At 39.7% G+C, this 17,857-nt stretch overlaps 1 protein-coding gene across 1 annotated transcript in view; it reads left to right on the top strand.

The window, feature by feature from the left end:
• The window catches only part of RNF150 (ring finger protein 150), a 242,481-nt gene that overhangs the window by 145,147 nt on the left and 79,477 nt on the right, over positions 1-17,857 (top strand). Inside the window, 4 exon segments of the mRNA XM_021101554.1 lie at positions 27-277; positions 11,648-11,663; positions 11,666-11,725; positions 13,121-13,196. Coding sequence (XP_020957213.1) covers positions 27-277; positions 11,648-11,663; positions 11,666-11,725; positions 13,121-13,196 — 403 coding nt within the window.

Raw genomic sequence — 17,857 nt, forward strand, 5'->3', positions numbered from 1 at the left:
TCACCCTCTTTGTCCCCTCACACCAGGTGTCGAAGACATCGTGGCAATAATGATCCCTGAGCCCAAAGGGAAGGAGATAGTCAGCCTGCTGGAGAGAAACATCACCGTGACCATGTACATCACCATCGGCACCCGGAACTTGCAGAAATACGTGAGCCGCACTTCGGTCGTGTTCGTCTCCATCTCCTTCATCGTCCTGATGATCATTTCCCTCGCGTGGCTGGTCTTTTATTATATCCAGAGGTTTCGATATGCAAACGCCAGGGACAGGAACCAGGTGAGTTGCAAAAAGTTAAGGAAAAACTACATTAATTATTGCAAACTGAAGACATACGATGCTGTAAACTTTGGAAATCTCAGAAGGTACCAAGACAAAAACCAGATTACCGATGATGCCCCCACTCAGGATAAACACTGATAACATTTGCCGGAGAGATTTCCAAATACACCTAGTTTGGGGCTTTGCTAGCATTGGTTTGTGACACGGGTATGCTTTTGTCTGGCATTCCTGTCGCTCATGTTGAGGACAATTCTTCATTTATTTAGGCACTAACTAAAGGGAGAAAGAGGAAGGGAGCTGAGATTATGCTAATAGTGTCCACATAATTTGGAAGGAGCCAGGATTTCCTCCTTGTGAATAGAAGGAGGCAACAAATAAAAGATATTTTCAAAAGCAATTAATTTGGGAACAGAATGCATACACATAGTACAAAATGCAATATGTATAAAGTGGTATACAATAAAAAGTAATTGCTTTCCCATGTCTCTTCCTCAGTTACGCAGTTCCTTTCCCTGAAATATCTTCTCTTTCAGAGATATTTTATGTGCTTACAAACTGTGTGTGTGTGTGTGTGTGTTTAAACAATGATAGCACACTTAACTCTGTACCATTATTTCTCACTTCATCTTGGAGATCAATTCATATTAACAGTCTGCCTTCTCATTTCTAATGACTGTATAGGCAGACCTGGGAGATATTGCAGGTTTGGCTTCATAGCACCACAAAAATCAAATATCTCAATAAAGCAAGTTAACAGGAATTGTTGGTGTCCCAGTGCATATAAAAGTTGTGTTTACACTCTACTGCAATTTATCGGTCATAGTGTAATAGCATTATGTCTTAAAAAGAAATATACATACCTTCATTTTAAAATATTGCTAAAAATATCCTAACCGTAATCTGAGCCTTCAGGCAGTCAGTCTTTTCACGAGAGTAATGTCAAAGATGACTGATCACAGATCACCATGACAAATACAGTTAATAATGAAAAGGTTTGAGGTAATGGGAGAATTACCACAATGTGACCCAGAGACACCAAGTGAGGACATGCTGTTGGAAAAATGGCACTGATAGACTTGCTCAATGCAGGGTTGCCACAGACCTTCAGTTTTGGAAAAAACACAACATCTGTGAAGCACGAGAAATGAGATATGCCTGTATAACGATTTATTTTCTGCATATACCGCATTTACTTACCCAGCCCTTAGTGACGGATATGTTTTCTCTTACCAAAAACGAAGCAGAAGAAACACACACTAGCATGTACACGCGGCACTGAGCACATTTGTGGGTATATTTGTATGGTAAATTCTGGAAGCTAGGGCAATGGTATGTGCATTTTAAACTATACTAGCTATTGCCAAATTGTCTGCCGTAAAGGTTGAACCAATTATCTATACATTAACCAACAATGTAGTAATACTTTTTATACTAATAAAAAGAATATTTGTGAATTAGTATGTTTGATACTGCTTATTCCAACATATACAATATCCTAGTAATAGGCAATTACCCTTTCCTCATATCCTCACCAAATGAATGTTACAGCTCTTTGTTGTATGTGATTTAATAAGTTTAAAATGGTATCACATTTTTCTTACCACATATTGACATAATCTCAAGTGTAATAGAAAACTTTAATTTTTTCAATGAAATATCTGCTTATATTTGTTTTATTTTAAGTGATTTTTATTTTTTCCATTATAGCTTGTTGACAGTGTTCTGTCAACTTTCTACTGTACAGCAAGGTGACCCAGTCACACATACACCTATACATTCTTTTTCTCCCAGTATCCTCCATTATGCTCCATCATAAGTGACTAGATATAGTTCCCAGTGCTATACAGCAGGATCTCATCCGCTTATATCTTAGACCACTTTTCATTTGAGTTGTTGGTTACTTCTTATTGATGGCAAAGATCTAGTCAAAGCAGTTAACCTTTTTTGTGTGAATCCTACAGATTCCATTTTTATTCCTCCCAATTTTTCATTGTCTTTGGTGCTTTTGGCCATGTTGAAACTCTGGGTATTACATAACTGAATTTATCAATTTCTGTTTAGCTCCCGAGTTTTATATATTAAGATTTTCTATGACCCAAGACTATAGAAAAACAGCCTCTCATGCTTTCACCCACTTCTTTTTTAATCTCACTTTGATGATTAAACTTTAATCTATAGAGAACTTATTTCATTGTAAAGGATTGGGTGTAGAGCCAACATTTTTTTTTTCAGATTGCCTATCAGTTTTTTAACTGGTATTTACTGAATAATTAAGCTTTTCCCTCTCATATGTGAAGCCCCGTTTAGCATATATTAACGACCCATATGTATTTGGTTCTATTTCCATGTTCTCCAAAATGTAGCTTTAATCTGTCTATTCATATTCCAATACCATACTAATTTGAATGTTTTAGCACCATAATATCTCAGATCTGTTCGTGCTAATCTTCTTTTATCACTCTATCTTCACTTTTTTCATGTTTATATGAATTGGAATCACTTTAGCTGTTTTTTAATTATAGAATACTTTAGAAGGAGTTTATAACCTTTTGATGTTGAATCATAGTACATGTTTTCTCTTTACTCAACTGTCTGACTTTGTTTTGTAGACAGGATCATTTGTGCCATATTTTAGATTCCATATATAAGTGATATCATATGCTATTTTCTTTCTCTTTCTGACTTATGAGAATCTCTAGTTCATCCATGTTGCTACAAATGACATTATTTTGTCCTTTTATGGCGGAGTAGTATTCCATTGTGTATATGTACCACATCTTCTTAATCCATTCATCCATCAGTAGATATTTAGGTTGTTTCTATGTGTTGGCTATTGTGAGTAGTGCTGCAATGAACATAGGACTGCATATATCTTTTAGAATGAGTGTTTTGTGCAGATATATGCCTAGGAGTGGGATTGCTGAATCATATGGTAGTTCTATATTTAGTTTTTTGAGGTACCTCCATTCTGTTTACCATAGTCATTGTGCTAATTTACTGTCTCGCCAGCAGTGAAGGATGTTTATCCTTTTTCCACACCCTCTCCAGAATTTGTTATTTGTTGACTAATTAATGATGGATATTCTGACCAGTGTGAGGTGGTACCTCATTGTATTTTTGATTTGCATTTCTCTAATAATTAGTGATGTTGAGCATTTTTCCATGTGCCTGTTGTCCATTTATATGTCTTCTTTGGAGAAATGTCTGTTTACGTCATATGTCCATTTTTGATCAGGTTGTTTGTTCTTTTGTCATGAGTTGTAGGTATTGTTTATATATTTTGGAGATAAGCCCTTGTTAGTTGCATCATTTGCAAAGATTTTCTCCCTTTCTGTGGGTTATCTTTTCTTTTTTTTTTAAATGGTTTCCTTTACTGTGCAAAAGTTTTTGAGTTTAATTAGGCCCCATTGGTTTATTTTTGTTTTTATCATCATTATTCTAGGAGGTGGATCAAATAAGACAGTGCTGCAATTTATGTCAAAGAGCTTTCTGCCTATATTTTCCTCTAGGGGTTTATAGTATCTGGCATTACATTTAAGTCTTTAATCCATTTTGAGTTTATTTTGTGTATGGTGTTAGAGAATGTTCTAATTTCATTCTTTTACACATATAACTGTCCAGTTTTCCTAGTACCACTTATTGAAGAGTCTATCCTCCACTGTATGTTCTTGCCTCCTTTGTCATATATTAGTTGACCATAGGTGCTTGGATTTATTTCTGGGCTTTCTATCCTGTTCCACTGCTCTATATTTCTGTTTTTGTGCCAGTACCATACTGTTTTTTATTATAGCTTTGTAGTATAGTCCAAAATTAGGAAGCTTGATCTCTCCAGTTCCATTTTTCTTTTTCAATATTGCTTTGGCTCTTGCATTTCCATATTAATTTTAAAATATTTTTCTAGTTTTGTGAGGAATATCATTGGTAATTGATAAGGATTGCATTAAATCTGTAGATTGCATTGGATAGTATAGTCATTTTGATAATATTGATCCTTCCAACCAAGAGCATGGTATATCTTTCCATCTATTTTTGTCATCTTTGATTTCTTTCATTAGCATCTTATAGTTTTCAAAGTACAGGTCTTTTGTGTCTTTATTTTTATGGAAGCATTATTGGCCCTTCAGAAAGAGCAGTGGGCTTAGATGTAGGCTCACAGCCTGAAATGGAATATCAAAGACATTTATGTTACATTGTTCTTGTATCTAACCATTCAGGTATGTGATAGAGAGACTGAATTTGAATTAGCCAGAAGGGCACCTCAGTCTCTGCTTGGCTTGGTGCGGATTCTACTTAGAGGAATGTCACCGTCATCTTACATGATCATTAGCCCTTTCAGATCATTTCAATGCAGTTTCCCACAGAGTAAGATTTGCCAGATGTTCCTTCCATTACCTCACAGCAGGTCTTTTAGATGATGACATGCAGAGTGAGGGCTACAGCTTAAAGTGGAAAGGGAGATTTGGCTGCTGTGCCATGTTTCCTAAAGCAACTATAGCAAGGTAGTGCCGGTGTAAAAACACAGTTAAAGACAGTTTTGGAGTCACGCAGGCCTGGATTGAAATCTTTGCTCTGGCAATTCCTAGTGGTATGATCTTGTGCAGGTCTTCACTGCTGTATGCCTAGATTTCCTCACATGTAAAGTGGGAATGGTCATAGGTCATCTCATAGGCTTGGTGAAAGCATCTAATGACTAAATATGCCTGATAGGTTATCAGAGAGGGTTGTTAACTGAATTGCCTTTAGTGGGTTTAAATAGCCCTTATATAACCTACATATAGTTAAGTCTGGATATAGGCTTTATGGCCTAGATGACATGCTTTGAAACAAAATGGGATTTTTTTTCCCCTCAGTTATGGGAAAAGGAAAGCATGTAAATGGACTCCAGAGAACGAATGTGGCATTTTTGGAGAATAATTTCCCATACAGAAGTGTGTTTTAATTAACAATTACAATGTATGCACACTACAAAAACAAAAACAAAAACAAAAAAAAACAGGTGAAATAAAAGAGCATTCATTTAAAAGTAAGTGTTCTTCCCACCTCAGACTCTCTTTGTCAACTTCCCTTCCTCCAGCTCTCCCCAGAGGTAACAACTCTTAGCACTTCCCTTTCTGTGCTTCCAGAAGTTTCTATGTCTATAAATAAGAAAAGTTCCTTCCTGCATTTATTACATACACAAGTTCCCACAACATATGTTGTAGTTACATCAACCAACAATATACCTAAAAACAGGTATGAGCCCATTTAGAGGGCTGTACAGGAGTTAAGATAACAGTGATGGGTTTGGACTAGAGGGAGTGAGGTGGAGAAGCCAGTTGGGGTCAAATTAGGGCAACATTTTAAAATCCTATGGATTTGATGTATTATATAAAAACAATATCCTAGGTTATACCTGCAATACCAGCCTAATTATTAATAACCCATCATTTTACTCCCACAAGTGTTCCCATTTAGATAATAATCACATGGTTGGAGTTCCTGTCATGGTACAGCGGGAACAAATCCGACTAGGAACCATCAGGTTGCAGGTTTGATCCCTGGCCTCACTCAGTGGGTTTAGGATCGGCGTTGCCATGAGCTGTGGTATAGGTCACAGATGCCCCTCGGATCTGGCATTGCTATGGCTCTGGCGTAGGCCGGCAGCTGTAGCCCCAATTACACCCCTAGCCTGGAACCATGTGCTGCGAGTGTGGCTCTAAAAAAAAAAAAAAGGCAAAAGATAATGATCACATGGTTATCATACAGGAGGGAAGGATAAGAATCAGGGGTGCAATGAGGCCGGTTCCTACAGCATTAACTGAAATGAGAAAAGCAGAAGACGAGATCCAGAGGGGCAAGGAAACCAGAATTTGGGTATGAAGATGTTACATTCAGAAGCCTGTTACATACCTACATGGAGATGCTAAGTAGGTATTTCGGTATACAAGTCGGGAGGCCAGGAGAGAAGGGACCCCTTAAAAGTGAGTAGAGGAGTTCCCTTGTGATGCAGTGGGTTAGGGATCCGGTGTTGTCACTATGACAGCTCAGGTTGCTGCTGAGGCAAGGGTTCAGTCCCTGGCCTGAGAACTTTCACATGCCACTGGAGTGGCCAAAAAAAAAAAAAAAAAAAAAAAAGGAAGAAGAAGAAGAAGAAAGAGAGAGGATCTGAAGCAGAGATGCTTGTTTCCTTAAGAGTGAGAACAGGAGTTCCCATCATGCCTCAGTGGTTAACGAACCTGACCAGCATCCATGAGGACATAGGTTTGATCCAGGCCTCCTTCAGTGGGTTAAGGATCTGGCATTGCTGTGAGCTGTGGTGTAAGTCTCAGACTCAGCTTGGATCCATGTGGCTGTGGCTGTGGCGTAGGCTGGAGGCTACAGCTCCGATTGGACCCCTAGCCTGGGAACCTCTATATGCCGCAAGTGCGGCCCTAAAAAGACAAAAAAGACCAAAAAAAAAAAAAAAAGAGTGAGAACAAAAATAGTCCCCGATGGATGTGCTAGAGAAAATGCAGAGCCCTCAGGGGACAGAGGGCAATTATTGAGTGATGTAATTAGTCATTGATTTGCTATGTTTCTGCAATTCAGGTCACACAGGATCTTTGCTTCCCACTTCTCTTCTGTATAGATGAAAATTATGAGCTGGTAAAGCTTGAAATGGCATGACTTCACATACTTGACATGACTAAGAAGGGAAACTAAGGCCCAAAATATTTAAGTGACTGGGCCAAAGTCACACAGTCCGTTGAGTGACAGAAATAGGACTCAAGTCCGGATTTTCTATCTCCCAAACCATTGCCTTCCCCTCTGCCATACCTCCCGCAAAAAAAAAAATAACCCTGCTATTTTGCCTCCTATCATGTGTACACAAACAAATTTAGTCTTTGCCCTGTGGGTCACCATGGCTGTTGGACTAGTCTTGCTTGTTTCCATCTTTCGAGATATATGGAGGGTGATCTGCATCATAGCAATTGATTGGACTGGCTGTGCCATGACTTCTGTCCCATCAGGCAGCCGTGGGAGCATCGTCATTATGTATTAGAGCAAGTGAGGGAAGCGGCCGAGTCACTCATGGCCACATGAGCCTCCAGACAATTGGGACCAACTCCGTCTACGTCTATAACATCCTCCCTTAACCTAGAACATAGGACACTTAGTTATTTTTCCATATGGCCATTGGATGACGATAATAATCATGATATAAAATATAGCTGTCAGAAGAAAGGGGCAACTATGCCACAGAATTACTCAACCAAATGAGACAGGAGGAACAGAAACTCAATTGGATGCTATGTTTGACATCTTTATTCCTGTTCTTTATCACCTTCACTGCCTGTCTGTTTTTAACACACAAGGGAACAAGAGGAAAGGGTCTTATTTTTCTCAGTTTCTTGAACACCTAGGAGATAACTTTATTATACATCTTGGGTTGAATTGGAGGCTGTCATTGTTTACTATCCTGTTGGCATTTATGTAGGATTTATTCTTTTAATAAGAGGCTCTGTGTTTAGGTTCAATAAAGCTGTTTATCTTTGTTCTTGTCAAGGAATCCATAACCTTGGTAAATATGTTCTTCTACCTGTTTCAGTCAAATCGATGCGTAAATCTAATTACCAGGGTGGCCCAGCTCCTGACCGTTTTTAGCGAAAAGTATAGTATGATTTGGATCTAGTTGAGTTAGAGAAAATCTATAGGCGCATCCCAGAGAAAGGAAAGGACTTCCTACCCAAAACAACAGGCCCATACAAACCCGAGGTGGTCCCTCGGGCATCCGTTGGCATCACATCACTGTGCATTTCTAAGAACCACAAAAGGAAGAGTGCTTTGTGATAAAACCTCTGGTTCCAATCCCTATTCTCTATTCAGTCTACATACAAGACTTGGTTTGAGCAAGGCCTGTCGTTATGCCTCACATTTATATGGGGAAAAGTTCAAAACTCAGAGACAAAAGAGACCAACTACAGAAGCTACAGCTACCTTATTTGGGCCATTAAGAATGTTCATGTCCTCATCTCATTATGCATTTTGGACATCCAATAATACGAGTGTAAAAAATGTCGAATATGGGACAGTCATTTTATTCAGAAGTCAGTATTTCTGATTTTCATGTCACTTCGGAAGCAAGATAGACGTGCTTGTACTGACAAAATTTGGCTGCATGCAAATAGTTGAGCATTTTTTAAAACTTTATGCTTTTCCCTATATTTTGCTATTCCAGAAGTCCTATAGAAGGAAAAAAAAAAAGCTAGTACTACATGGTCCCGTAATTATCATCTATATCTGAGAAGCTAATTTTTCCATATTTTCCAGGTATCTAGATCATCTGTCTCCCCACCACCACCCCCCAGGCAGGGCAGACTTTCCTAGCCTTCATCTACTCCTGCTAGAACGCTATCCATTTCCTCCACAAAAGAGGCATACATAAGCTATGCTCCCTTGCCACATGCATTACTTGTTTTCCATAAGCTTTCCATTAACTGGCTGAACTCCTCAGGTTGTTTTTCATGCTTTAAAAAAAAAAAAATCTATTGGTTTACTGTATAGCAGAAATTGGCACAATATTGTAAATCAACTGTACTTTAATAAAAATTTTAAAAGACTGGTAATCTGGGAATCTAAAAAAAAATCCATTGGTTTAGGATTTTATTTACTCAGCAGCCCTTTATGGAGTTTTCCATTAGATAGTAAGCTACAGAGAGAAAGAGTGCGTGCGTGTGTGTGTGTGGTGTGGTGTGTGTGTGTGTGTTTCACTGCCATTTTTCAAAACCCAGAGCTGTGCCTAGATAAGATAAGTGACCCAAGATATGGTTGTAATGATCAGTCATTGAAGGCAGCTTCATTCTAGGTGCTGGGGACACAGGGGAAGCAAAAATAAACCAGTCCTGCCCTCAGGGAGGTAGCTTAAGGAAACAGAACGGGAATTGCTCATCAGAACAAGCATCAACTTGCAATGTTGTGACAGCGCCTTGAAGCAAAGGTACATGTGCTGTGAGCCTCTGGACTCGAAAGGTCTTCGCTCCTGGAAGAAGAGGGAAGAGCTTCCTGAGAAAGTGGTTTGAGCTCAGACCAAAGGATGTTAGGCACCAGCTGGAGGAAGAGGAGGGGAAGGAGCGTGCCTCCTGTTTATTTTCCACCTTGATTCTTTTCTTTTCTTCTCAATTCGTCTCCCCCCGCCCCTTGATATTTATTATTATAGACTCTTCTTATCTTTCCTGCTGCCTTACTCAGCTTGATACTCATGGAGATGTCTGTATAAATCTCAAGTGTATATAGATCTCCTTTTAGGAAACACTGAAGCTAACTTTTCTGTTAAAAATGCTAGCAATTATTTAGAAACTACGGACAAAATGTCAAGAGAAAAATGAATTAACAATGCAAACATCTCTACTACCTATTTACTTTAACCGGGAAATGCTTAGGGACATGCCACATGGTAGTTACTTAATAGATTTTGATTGATGGTCAGCTGGTTGGTTAGTTGCTTGGCTGGTTGGGGAATGGCTTGCAGGCTAGATGTTGGTTGGTTAGCTAGCTGATTCATAGGTTGGCTGGCTGGCTAGCTGCTGGCTGATCTGGTAGATAGTTGGTGATTGACTGCCTGGCTGGTCAGTTGATTGGGTGATTGGTGAAAATCAGAGTGGTGGTTTAGCTTGAGTATTAAAGTCAAACCTAATTTTATTCAGATTCTGACTGCCTTGTCACTAATTCTATGATATGAAACAATTTACTTAAGCTCTTTTTAGTCTCAATTCATTCTATGAAACAGTATATTTTTTTCTACGGTTGTTGTAAGGATAAAGGTGATATTGTGTATAAATCTTTAGCATGGTATTAAGGATACATTAACTGTTCATTGGTATATGCTATTTAAAGGGAAGACAGAAGCATGAGTGTCATTTCCAAAAGGAACAAAATTAATGAAAGCAAGTGGTTATTCTGTTTAAATGTTGCCCCATTTCTTTAGTCCTTCAAATATGTCTCACTGCCGTATACACATCTGTTATTGACTAGGAGAGTACATTCCTAAGAAATTACAACATGTGGAAAACTCATAAGCACCCAAGCACACCGTTTTTTTTCCTTGTTGGATGAAAATGTAATTCTCTCCCCACCCAATCCTTTTCTCCTCTTCCTTGTTGCCTATAATTGCACTAGTACGAGACCCATTAGGATAGTAACTTCCTCTATAAAAAGAAAGGAGTGCATAATGTATCATTTCTTTACATGGGTGATGGCAGTTATCCAGGTGTTTGCTTTAGAGTCATTTATTAAACTGAATATGTATGAGTTATATATTTTCCCACCTGCACACTCACACTTACACACAAAGGAAGTGAAATTGGCATGTAAAAAGTGACGAAAGAGGATTGTACAAACCAAGGATAAACCTAGGTTGGGTCAATAAAAGCAAAGGAAATTGCTGAAAATTCCAGATTGAAAGGAATATGCAAGCAATAAACCTGAATGTGAAACAGAGAAGTTAAAGATTATTCCAACTACTCCAGATTGGTGATCTCTATATCAAGAATTGAGTGGCTATGGAGTTCCCATCATGGCACATCGAAAACAAATCCGACTAGGAACCGTAAGGTTGCAGGTTCGATTCCTGGCCTCACTCAATGGGTTCAGGATCTGGCTCTTACCATGAGCTATGGTGTAGGCTCAGATCCTGCATTACTGTGGCTGTGGCATGGTCGGGCAGCTGTAGTTCCAATTTGACCCCTAGCCTGGGAACTCCAAGTTCCGCAGGAACAGCTCTAAAAGCAAAAAAAAAAAAAAAAAAGAAAGAATTGAGTGGCTAGAGTGGCAAAATATGGGGTTTTTATTTTTGTTTTTGTTTTTTTTGCTAGTCTGCATAGATGTGACCTAGGCTGGAATCACTGTGGGGCAGGATCTTTCCACATCATAGTCCCCTTGCTCAGCATCAGGCACAAAGAGCTTTTCTCCATGACAGAGCTCTTTAATAGACCGCACTGCATAGAGCCAATTTGCACTGAAGTCACTGCCCCATCTCTTCAGGCCATCTTAATATCCCTGTCACTCGTGCATGATTCCAGAGATAGCTGCCCTGGTTTATTGGAGTTCTCGTCATGGCTCAGTGGTTAACGAACCTGACTAGCATCCATGAGGACATGGGTTCGATCCGTGGCCTTGCTCAGCGGGTTAAGGATCTGGCGTTGCCGTGAGCTGTGGTGTAGGTCGCAGATTCAGCTCAGATCCCGCGTCGCTGTGGTTCTGGTGTAGGCCAGCAGCTCCAGCTCCGATTAGACCCCTAGCCTGGGAATCTCCATAGGCCGCAGGAGTGACCCTAGAAAAGGCAAAAAGACAAAAAAAAAAAAAAAAAGAATTACAAGTCTTTATTACTAACAAGCAGCTTTGGTTTTTCAGCGCCGACTGGGAGATGCAGCAAGAAAGCCATCAGCAAGCTCCAGGTCAGGACCATCAAGAAGGGTGACAAGGTAACAGCATCTTTTTTTTTTTTTTTTTTTTAATCACTCTCAGGAGCTATTCAAAGAAGCTCCTGAGTTTTCTAGCATCTAGTGTAGAAAAGAAGATGAAAAGGGGGCTACATGCTAATAGTGCTCCTATAACCATCTGTTATTGTACTCGTCATTTTTAAATATAATTTAAAGCACTTTATGCAATGCGCACAATAGGACAGTAGGGAAGTTGGATAGAAAATATAAGAAATTAAAAAGTAAGTGTAGGAAAAATAGATAACGCCAGGGTGTAATAGTACACCAATTCATTACCTGAAATAAACAGCAAAAATGGGTCCCAAATTTAGGTTGGGGCTCTCTAGCAGGCAGTGCAAAGAAAGAAACCATATTCAATATTCAAACACATCTAATTACCTTATTCCAGGGTCCCCCCCAGATAAAGACAAACGGCTCAAGTTGACTTGAGAAAGTTTTTCTGTAAATCCTTGCAAGGAAGACAGTGTTATGTGCTGAGTGGTGTCCTTCACTTAAAGTCTGCAGTAAATGCAAGCAGCATATTTAGTCCCTCTGAAACCAAGTTTCTAGAACCTCAGAGTCATTGCAACAGAACTCATTCTAGAATGCCCTGGCTTTAGGATTATGACATGAGGCCAAAAGCAAAAGCATATCTTCAGGAAGGATCACAAAGCAGGCCACTCTTGGCCCACAGGCCCTAGAGGCCTCTGTTCTTCCCAGGAGAATTTTCCCCAGGAGAAATTTCAGAGCAGTGGATTGCAGTAGGTGATATGGGCTCCTTGGGGCATTGTAAGAGATTCACAGCTCTACATGTATATGAGGTGTCGCCTCTAGTCTGAGTAATTGATTCATCACCCTAATTATGTGTGCAACTAAATAAAAATGCCATTGAGTTTAATAGGATAAAATTCACTTAAAAGCATCACTAACTTTAGAGTAATTTTTATTACTTTTTTTCTCCTCAGAATAATAAAAGAATAAGACTGTTACCTACATAATAGATTATAAAGTATTGAAAAAGATATATGTACTTAAAGCTGGAACCACTATTTTAGAGTTGTATACCTCAGATTCCCGAGGAATGGATAGATTAAATATTATTCCGACAATTCTCCATGAATGCTATTTCTCACCTTTGATTATAATAAGTAGCAGTATTAGTAATGGTACATTAAATAATGATTTCCTCACCACAGTTCTTGCAGTGGAACCAGGAACCAAAGTGGGAGGTTGGAAGGAACAGAAATTAAGCCAATATACAGTAAATTATTGATTAAGAAAACTGGCACTGAGGCAGTTGAAAGCCTTGCTCCAGGCAGGCTCTTCTTGGCTTGTTATGTACATGTTTACAGGAGTTGAGGCTAGGAAAGCAGACTCACCTGTGCTTCCTCTGTTGCAGGAAACAAGCCTGATTTTGACAACTGTGCAGTTTGCATTGAAGGGTACAAGCCCAACGACGTCGTCCGGATCCTGCCATGCAGGTAAGTGACTTGGCTGCCTGCTTTCGACTGGGGCGTGTGTGGAGAGGGCCCACTGGCCTTCCTGGCTCAGAGCTGCTGGCCCAGCCTTGCAAGGTCAGTCTGTCCACACGGTTCCGTATTTGCGTAAGAAACCACCAGCATGCTCGTTCTCTTTGTATGACCTTTCTCCTGAAAACATTTTGTCTTGTGAATTCGAAATATTTTCTGATCCTCTTTGGAAGGATTTCTGTGATGTCATGAGACACAGTTAATGATGCAGTTCTGAGTACAAGCTTTTTTTTTTTTTAACAGATGGATAATATTCAGAATCATACCACTTTACAAGTGCTATTTTAATTAAAGCCATAAGCTCTTAAAAATGTTTAATGAAGGGGTCGGCCACCAGAATATGGTCAGGAGTGAGTAGGAAGCCAAAGGCCGCTGCCATTTCCCTTTCTTTTTATCACTGACAAGAGAGAATAGACAGTCACCCCCACCTTTAGAATCTAGGCAGGATGCCAGCTGCGTAGTTGGAAACACTCCCCTGGTAATTCTAATATAACCCTAATTCTTTCCCTTAACTGAAATGCACTGTTAAGGTGTCAAGATTCTTTTTATACCATTAAAATTAAATCAGTTATTTTAAAGTTATGTAAAACTTTTATTTTTGTAGTGCTTTTGTATCTGTACGAGTGTCCTAAAGATAACCATTAAATTCTGCCTTAAAAAGTCTTCATTTAGAAATACGGGCTTAACGTTCTTAGAGTAATGAAGTAAATGAAGTAGAAAAGCTACACCACCAGGATATAAAACAGTCCATTTGGTCATAAGATAACGCAACATTAAGAACTGTTTATTAGTCACACAACGAGACGAAATATGCCTTAGAGGAATTAGTTTAATAATATCAAAATGACGAAGAGGTGACAAAAGGAGACAAGATCCTGACATAGATGCAGAGGTTCCAGGGGAAAGATGGTGCTCGAAATGCTCTTAGACAGATTGACCAGGAGGGGAAAGGCCGGAGGAAAGAGTGCTCTGGTGGCCCCAGCCGCAGCCCTCCGGTGGATTCGCTTTCCTTGACTGTCTCTAAGACCAATCGTAAATCAGGACATGCAGAGAATCCATCGTGTCCTTCCTAAGAGGACTGTGTATGAATTCTCTGTCCAGACATTACACTTGGTATTTGCTTGGTGGCTTCTAGAAACACTGGCCAAGAATGGCAGTATGTGAACCACAGAGAGGCTCTTGGGTCTGATCTTTCCTCTCTGTAGTATTTTATTAAAGGTTTTGTTGAGCCTCATGCCTGTAAACAAGGAAAGTCCTTGCTTTTACCTTCCTTTGGAGGTGGCTCAAAGCCCTATGAGGCACCTCCCAATGCAAAGATTCACAGCTAACTTAAATAGCATCTTTTCCTGGGAATCCAAGAACTTTACAAGTGTAATTAAGAAAATCTGTTTTAAAAACTATGTCTAGTCTTACTTTAGCTCTGTCATTCCTATTGTGTAAAATAGCTTGTTCTTTAGAGCTCTTTCATGAATATATTTCATGTTACTACATATAATTTCTAGAGGCTGCATAATATCCAAGTCATAGATGTTCCACCATTTAATTTCCCACGCCCCTGTGTGGACCATTTAGCCAGTGTTTAGTAATGACAAATTGCATTGCTTTAGCAGTATTTAGAGTGTCGTGATATATTATATAGATCTTCTTGTGCGATATTTTTTGGAAATATTAACCAAGACAAAATAGCACTTTAATATTTGCCACAAAAAATAAACCTTTAGGAATTTTCATGTTATTTATGCCAGCCCTTGCCCTGTTCCGTTTGGCCTCAGACTCCCTTTCGACATCATCAGTTGGTCTCAGCTCATTCCTGAATTCTTTTTGCTTCAAGTTCCTTACCATCCACCCGCGTTTCTTTCCTTCCAGTGGACCCTGCTTTCAATGAAAAAAATACATCAAGCATTACCAAGTGCAGGTTATAGTTACTGTGTGATCTTAGCCCAGCCACACATACTTACTCCCTTGAAGAGCTCATCCAATTTTTTCTGTTCGGCTTTTAAAATCCAGATATTTTTATGCCTGTTGCTGGTTTCGGCCAGAGAGTTTGCGCTAATGGATGTTATCAAACAAATGCACTGGCATTTGCTTTTTGCTAGATAATTTCCTCTGGGGTGTATTAAGCCCTTGCTCCTATGAAGTTCATGGACTCTCTTCCTATCTTCTCCAGCTGACTCATCCACAGAATTCTTTGCATCTCCTTGGAGTAAAACTGTTTCAAAAAATGTACCAGCATTTATCCTTCTTCTCTCAAACTCATTTCTGAGGCCTCCTAACTCTTGACACACGAGGTGCCTCTTTTCTCTATGGTTGCCAGTTAGGGTGTCTTTCCAAAATCACCCTATCCATATCAAACCCATCCTCTTGACTTCATCTCTTTTAAAACACATGAACAAATTAGGATAAATTAATAAATATCCTTCCTGGGAGTTCCTGTTGTGGTGCAGTAGAAACAGTCCAGCTAATCTTCATGAGGATGTGGGTTCGATCCCTGGCCTTGCTCATTGGATTAAGGACCCGACCTTGCTGTGAGCTGTGGTGTAAGTCGAAGACGCGGCTTGGATCCTGCCATTGCTGTGACTATGGTGTAGGCTGCCAGCTATAGCTCCAATTCTGGGAACTTCCATATGCCACAAGTATAGCCCTAGAAAGCAAAAAAATAAACTAAAATAAAAATGATCCTTCCTCTTTCTTTGAGGTCATGGTGATTATAAAGTTAAGTGTGCACCTACACACGTGCCGTTTCTTCCCCGTAGTTCTTTCTTCCTCAGCGTCCTTCTCCAGCCCTGGAAGGCAGGCTTCACTGGGTGGCCTGGACTCAGGCAACTAAAGTAAGAGAGGGGCCTACCGCAGCATGCAGGCACCTCGACTCTAACTTTTGTGGTTTGGATTTGGTCCTTAATACGCCACAAAGCTATTTCCAAGGAACTTTGGTTTTGCTGCAGCATACCTGTGCCAAAACATACAACAGACTATATTTTAGGGCTGGTTTTTGTGACTCAGCCGCACTTGGGATTATGATTTTTAGCCATGAAAGATATCTTATCGAAGGTCTGTTATCTTTCTCTTGTCTAGAAAATAAGCTGGGCTGTCTGATTCTTCCATGGCTTTTATTCTGTGACGTCCATGCTGCCCTTCAGTGGTTATTCCTTTCAATCTGTTTAACTACCCAGTTGCAAACACTGTCTCCAAAAGAGCGTGACCTCCTTGGGCAGAGCAGAAGTCCTTGTTGGTCATTTTTTAAAAACAAAGCAGTGTATGCATCCTTTCTCTACATGCCTATAATCGGCCTTTCCTAGCTCTAACTTATTACTAAAGCATTCTCACTAATTTGGGAAGATAGGAGTTTCTACTACTGTCTTTTCCTTTTTTTCCAAACTCTCCCCCACAATTTACGAGAGATTTAAAAGCTCCTTGGCCACAAGCAGACCCTTGCCATAATTGTTTTGGTAACTGAGTGCTTTATTTGAAACAACAAGCATTTATTTTGTAGCAACCATATGCCAGGAATAATGAGAAGTACAGGCAATGAAAAGATAAAAGGCATATTCCTTGCTCTAAAGGAAATCAGGCTAGTGAGGGAGAGGTGGGAATTTCAATAAGTAATGACAATACTGAGTGTCATATCAGCAACAAAAATAGCAAAATGAATTAAAATTTGGAGGAACTACTGCCAGGCACAAGGAAATTAATTCAGTGGGTTAAGGATCTGATGTCAATACTGGACTGGCTCAGGGTGCTGCTGTGGTGTGGGTTTCCATCCCTGGCCCACACACCGTGGGTACAGACAAAAAAAAGAAAGTAAGAAAGATGCCACAGAAAAAAGAAATGTCTTCATATTTTCTAGCAATAGCTCATTTTGGCTATTATATCCTCATTATAGAAAATTTGTAAAAATGGATAAATATTTAACATACAGGTAACTACTCATACAGGTAACTACTGCTAACATTTTTATAATTTCATTTTATTTCCTATGCCTATTTTCTGCAAGTTTGGGATACTACTTTCAACATCGATACCTGTTTCTTCTCACTTCACATTAAGAGAATTATTCAAAATAATGCGAAGTTATTTGTGGCTCATTTTGACCTTCTTTTGGCCTTGGACTCCGTAGGCAGATGCTGATCAAAGTCTAGATTGAATAAATCAACCAAAGACCCTGGGATGTTGGCCCTCGTTCCTCAAATATCAGGGTCTTTTCATGGGGCCGTCAAAATTGTCCTCTGAGGGGACTAGGAATGGGTCCAAAACAAGAATATGTCTCTTTAGCTCACTTCTTAGTAACCCACTGATGAGCTCTTCCCATTTCATCATCCCAGCCCACTAGAGAGACACAGAAGCAGTTTCTCATAGACGACAAAGTTTGGCAGGCTAGTAATGGTGCGTGAGCCATGCCATGGAGGCAGCGTGTCTTGCTGGCTTATTATTGTCACAGTTGGATGACAAGTAAAATCCTCTAACACACAATGTATTATCTTTGGTAACTGCGTCCTCAACTTTTAAGTGTTTTGTCAACAAAATTCCCATGCTGCGAATTACCTCCTGTAGTTACATTTTGTAAACAGAGTTTTCCTGGAGGACACTGGAGGAGGCAGTGTTGTCCAGACTGCCTG

Source organism: Sus scrofa, chromosome 8 (assembly GCF_000003025.6).
Source record: "Sus scrofa isolate TJ Tabasco breed Duroc chromosome 8, Sscrofa11.1, whole genome shotgun sequence".
In the NCBI taxonomy this organism is placed as follows: domain Eukaryota; kingdom Metazoa; phylum Chordata; class Mammalia; order Artiodactyla; family Suidae; genus Sus; species Sus scrofa.